Raw genomic sequence first — 6085 nt, 5'->3', positions numbered from 1 at the left:
GGAAGGTCACACAAGGCTTGACAACACTGGACAGAGTTGAGTGGTTCACAAAGTAACACAAAACTTTAATAACACCGGTAAACACACTAACACAGCAAGAGACTGCTGGGAAGTCCAGATGTGGTCCAGGGTTCTGATGAAGCTCTGCTTCCTAAACCATCAGCAGGTTGTGGTTCCTGATCTGAACGGTGATTGGTCGGAAGCTGCCCGGAACGCGCTCTGGGCCAGGCGAAGCCCACGGACCCTCTTCCATGTGGAGAACCGTCTGGGTTGCAGTTGGCCGCCAGTGTAGCCAGTATGGATGGAAGGAAGGGCTGCAGCGGGCAGGAGTCCCGGTCAGCTCGGTGAAAACGACCACGGACAGGAGGACGAGACACCGCTGCACCTCTGACACTCGGGCTTGTCCTCATCGGGGAGGGGGCAGACCATCGGCCCCCAAGAGACGGAGGGCGAGGGAACACAACAGTGGCGATAAAAAAGAAACAAACGTAAATACAAAGAAATAAGAGAAATGCCCACACATAACCCAAGAACAAATCAACTCAACCCTCAACTGAACTCAGAAATCAAAACCAGAAAAACTAAACTGAAGTGGACAATTCAGAGCATGGATGGATGACACGAGTTTAAACTGAAGGTCAACAGAACATGAACAGAGCAGGAGATCACCAGCAAAATGAACAGAAACAGCGATAGATGTCAGACCCCGGCCGGTTTAGGGCCCGGAGCTGTACACAGCGGGGTGCCGCCCAGGTTTTTACCAGATGGTGCCGGTTTAAAATCTAGTAGTTTTGGTTAAAGTTTCTCTCTGGCCTTCAGGACTCCGTTTTGTCCTGGATGCAGGAAACTCACTGACATCCATGACTGAATGTCTGAGATCAGTTAAAAGGGTTTCCACTGGCGCTGTGGCGGCCTCGGCAGAACCAGGTCATCGGTGTGACAGGCCGAGGGACATGATGTGGGACATGATGTGGGACATGTGGACAATGACGGACTGCAGTAAGCTGTGAACACACTCGCCTTCACCTCCGTGGCACGAGTCAACTGAAATGTGTTGAAATGGCGGCGCTGAGGTGAGTCCAGCACCCAAAGCAGAGACAGCAGCTGAGAAGCAGGGGGCTGGTGTGACAGAGGCAGCCAGAGCAGGACAGGACGACAGAACAGACTGGGTCTGCAGGCCGCCCGTCACCTGTGAGCGCCACCCTGCCCCCTAGTGGTCAGATTAAAGAGGTTCAGACTAAATGGGTCCTAATGGTTCAAGTCAGGAGGACGGAACAATTCAGCAACATAATTATATAATGGAGCCAGACAAATCATTTCAAATAAAGCAATAGACCAAAAAAGAAATACCAACCAAACACATGTATGTTCAACCAACTTCATAATTGGAACTCATGCTGCAGCTTCTTGCAGACGAGAGTTTTGCATGGGTTTACCTGGTTCGGCTTTCAGTCATGCAGAACACATGAATCCTTCCTTATGACAGCTCTTCACAAACTTCTCTCTCCATTCCTAATTCAGAGCTGAAACCTCAGAGCTTCCAGACAGTGTGCAGGCAGCAGGGCATTAACCACTTCAGGCTTAATGAAGTGTTGGTGGAGTCGACAGGTCGTGAGGACGTCTCCACATTGACGGGTTGAGCAACACAGACACACAGCTGTCCAGCAACCAGTTCACTGCCACGTACAGCCTGGTCCAGGCTTCACGTTGGTCCCTGTGACGTAAAAATCTTCATTAATTCCTGTGTAGAGTCGGCGCGGATCGATCCGGACCCAGATTTTGCCGCGTCGCCTGTACGTGCAGGCCGCGCCGGTATACGCACGCCCCAGAGCGCCACAGCAGACAAAACATGACGGACGCCAGTGGCGGGGCAAGGCTCCTTGGGGGCTCCAAGCAAAAAAATTCATCGGGCCCCCACCCCATCCGTGCACACCAAAATTTCTTTTTTTGTGCACAATTTTTGGGACATTTGATACGTATTAGAGCTGGGCAACGATTAAATTCCTTAATCGCGAGTCATTGTAATCCTGGAGTTAATTGTGATTAATCGCGATTAAAATGGCTCATCTGAAGTCTGCCAAGGCCATTCACAATGTGTGTGTCTCACTTAAATAAGAAATAAGTCCTCAAGAACGAGTTTCTGTTTATTCAGTTAGACATGAATAATCAGCAGCATCACAGGAAACCAGCAGGTAATCTGACACCGTTCTGTGTTCATGTGTCATCAACCAAGTCAGAAACAGATGAACAATGGAATTTCCTTATGAGCCACACTTCCTCACACTTCCTCATATCTCCGACCCTCAGACAGAGAAGGCAGGATGAATTCAGTCACGCTGAATTGTGCCTCATCCTCACCTTTATTAAGCCAGATTGTGTGTTGAAGGGAAATGTTCTTTGTTTTGTGTGTTTTCAGCGCCTGAAGAAGGCCCAGTGGGAGAAACGGTGCACCAGCAAAACATGTATTTTAAGTTTGATTTTCATTTTTTTCATATTTGCTCTCCTGATTTCAGCTTGTGCCTTATACCAGCCTTTTCCTCCTGATTTTTCTGATAATTCGGCCAAGTTCAAAATGGTAAATAATGAGGAATGGACCGTGTTTCACCGCTAAAAGCGCGAGTGTGTTTTCTTTGACGCTCAGCAGGAGGCGGTGTGACTCTCGGCGCAGGACAGGTTGGGCTTGTTCCCCCCCACAGCGTTATTCAGCCAGGCTGGGCCAGGCGGACATCCACACTAAAGTATATCAAAGTGAACTGCAGAGCTTGCATGTAGACCCAGCTCCCAGACCCAACTTTGAAAAGCAGAGATAACCTCGACATTTTTTGTCTCGCGCAGCACGTTAACGGCCCAGCTATCATATGTATACTGAAAAACTTAGAGAACCCCCAATCTCTTCTATTAGACCCAGGGACCAACAGAAGTCCTTGAAAGTCCTGGCCTATCAATAATTATATTATACAATAAACCTTGCGGCTGCCTGATTGACGCAGACAGCGCTGAGGCTGATAGGGCCGTGCGGGGCCCCCCAGGGGGGTTTGCTATGTTGTCGTTTCATAATTGCCGATTATTGTCTTTTCTGTGCAGTACATGTATTAGCACTTGGGGTACCCGGTCTCTCAGGGGCCTCTATGCGGGGGCCCCCCTAAAAGCCGGGGCCCCAGGCAATTGCCTGGTTTGCCTGTTGGCACGCCCCCCCTCTGCGGGACGCTAACTGAAAAGTGACCGTGGGAAGCTATCAGGCTGAAACTCTGTCCACTAACACACCCAAAGAGTGAGACACTGGAGGAAGGAGACAGCAGACTCTGTGGGAGGCAGGAGGTCAGCTGACAGAAGTGAAATACCTAGTCGCTCGGGCGCCGCCCCGCCATTCAGAAACAGAAAAAAAAAAAGGCGAAATAAACTCTGGCACTAAATGATAATATACTGACAATGTATGTGCTTCAGTTTTTATAAACAATCTGTAACGAAGGAGCAGATGACAGTCTGGAGCTGGAGAAGCTTCTGGAGGATGTGATCAGTGCGCCTGCATGGAACTCAGACCTCAGACACAAGCATCAACTTTGAACCTCAACGAAACAAAGGCGGACACCTTGAGCTTCTAATTTAACTTGACAACATGAAGAGAGAAAGCGCCTGGCAGAGGCAGCCCAGACGTATGGAGATAATTTTGTGTCTTTATTATTCAATCAATCAAAAAAGGTTTTGCAAACAAAAAAGAGAGTTGAGACCAAAAAACATAAAGTTGCAATCAAAAAATAAAAGTTCAATCAAATAGAATAAATCTGAGAACAAAATTATTTAAGTGGCAACCCCACCAATTTTTTTTTTGACATCAAAACAGAAAAAAGCTTTGGTTTTGAATTGTGAAGTTTTGCTTGCAAGCTCAAAAAGTTTTGGTTTTGAATTAAAAAGTTTTGGTCGCAAATTCAAAACTTTTGGTTACGAATCCATGTCAAAAAAAATGTGGTGGGGTTGCCACTTAAATAATTTTGTTCTCAGATTTATTCTATTTGATTGAACTTTTATTTTTTGATTGCAACTTTATGTTTTTTGGTCTCAACTCTCTTTTTTGTTTGCAAAACATTTTTTGATTGATTGAATAATAAAGACACAAAATTATCTCCATACAGACGCCGCCGTGCGTGTCCACATCACGTCTTCTGAGTGTCGACCTGCTGGAACCCTCCACTGGAAACAAACGATTCCAGTTTTGCGTTTCCTTCGCTGCCCGTCTCTGAACCGTTCTTGGTTTTGACTCGGCTGTTTTCTCCTCCACAGCCTCAGTTTCATCCTTCAGTTCATCGACCCTCTCCTTCCTGGAGGAATCTGTTCTGAGGTCTTTGCGTTTCCACATGGGGACGGTAATCACAGCTGGCCACGATTCCATAAACCTGGTGATGAATTTTCATTTTTAACGGTGGTCCTGTCGTCCTGTGAAGCTGAAGCTCCCTCTTGCAGTTACTTGGTGTCATTTTCCTGGAAGTCATGCAGCTTCTGATTGGCCAGCAGTCGCTGCAGCAGCGGCCAATCCGAAGCCTTGCATGACTCCATCTCAACGGGCAGGATCAGCGGGACAGCCATCGTCCCCGGCCCGGGACAGCTTCGCTCCGGGACAGGACGATGTGCAGCTGCTTGGTGAATGGTGGTGAGGACCACAGGATCCAGGACCACAGGATCCAGGACCACAGGATCCAGGACCACAGGATCCAGGACCACAGGATCCAGGACCACAGGATCCAGGACCACAGGATCCAGGACCACAGCCTGCAGGACCACAGGATCCAGGACCACAGCTTCAGGACCACAGGATCCAGGACCACAGCCTCAGGACCACAGGATCCAGGACCACAGCCTGCAGGACCACAGGATCCAGGACCACAGCTTCAGGACCACAGGATCCAGGACCACGGCCTCCAGGACCACAGGATCCAGGACCACGGCCTCCAGGACCACAGGATCCAGGACCACAGCCTGCAGGACCACAGGATCCAGGACCACAGCCTGCAGGACCACAGGATCCAGGACCACAGCCTGCAGGACCACAGGATCCAGGACCACAGGATCCAGGACCACAGCCTCAGGACCACAGGATCCAGGACCACAGCTTCAGGACCACAGGATCCAGGACCACAGCCTCAGGACCACGGCCTCCAGGACCACAGCTTCAGGACCACAGGATCCAGGACCACAGCCTCAGGACCACAGGATCCAGGACCACAGCCTTCCTCCAGGACCACACCGTCCGGCCGGCTCACACCAAACAAACACTTTTGAGAGAATGATGGTGATATGCTTGGTTCCCACGCGCCCCGCTGACTGTGTGTGTGTGTGTGTGTGTGTGTGTGTGTGAGAGAGAGAGAGAGTGTGAGAGTGTGTGTGTGTGTGTGAGGGAGAATAAACAGAGGAGTCAGTAGTGTTCTTCCCATTCAGCACTCTCTGTATTGACATCAGTGAAGCGGCGGCTCAGTGAGACCACCGGAGATGAAGCGACTCCACCAGCCGGAGAAGTTTCCAGTCTGAATAAAAAACAGCAGCAGACGATCACAAGAGAGAGAACCCTTCCTCCGTCTGCCGATTAAAACAAGTCCACCACACCCACAAATGAAATCAGCCCCCCAGTGCACAGCCCGCCCGTCGCCGGGTCCGGAGGGCCCCGGGTCTGGAGCTCTGGCAGCTCCACACTGGTCTGGTAGTTTGGTCCCCTTTCTCAGGCCACCGTGGACCAGGCGGGTCAGCCGCCACCCCCCTTCAGAGGGTCCGGTCAGGTCCTCCATCACCTCTTCTGCTCCCAGATCTCAGCCATGTTCAGGTCCAGCTGCTCCAGGATCCTCAGGGCCTGGAGGTTCTCTGTGTAAAAGGCCACGTCCACCACCACCAGTCTGCAAGGGGGGCACACGGTCAGCATGGGGGGCCGGCGCATGGTGGGGCAGGATATGAGGGGGCGGGGGTGTCTCACACACACACGCACACACACACACACGCACGCTGGCTCGGCGGTGAGTGTGTGATGCGTGGCTGTTTACCCGTGCTGCGGTCCTCCGTCATTCACCACCCCCAGTCGAGCCAGCTGCCGCTTCAAGTGCAG

At 50.8% G+C, this 6085-nt stretch overlaps 1 protein-coding gene across 1 annotated transcript in view; it reads right to left on the bottom strand.

The window, feature by feature from the left end:
* Positions 1 to 5361: 5361 nt before the first annotated feature.
* The window catches only part of vps54 (VPS54 subunit of GARP complex), a 22076-nt gene continuing 21352 nt past the window's right edge, over positions 5362 to 6085 (bottom strand). Inside the window, exons 22-23 of the mRNA XM_030087741.1 lie at positions 6024 to 6085; positions 5362 to 5879 (exon numbers count right to left, since the gene is read on the bottom strand). The exon at positions 6024 to 6085 is cut by the window's right edge and continues 33 nt beyond it. Coding sequence (XP_029943601.1) covers positions 5774 to 5879; positions 6024 to 6085 — 168 coding nt within the window. The 3' untranslated portion in view covers positions 5362 to 5773. The remainder of the gene's footprint in view (positions 5880 to 6023) is intronic.

The sequence above is a fragment of the Salarias fasciatus genome, unplaced genomic scaffold (assembly GCF_902148845.1).
Source record: "Salarias fasciatus unplaced genomic scaffold, fSalaFa1.1, whole genome shotgun sequence".
Classification (NCBI taxonomy): domain Eukaryota; kingdom Metazoa; phylum Chordata; class Actinopteri; order Blenniiformes; family Blenniidae; genus Salarias; species Salarias fasciatus.
Note: the sequence above shows the minus strand (reverse complement) of the source record. Positions and strands in the feature narration are given on the sequence as shown.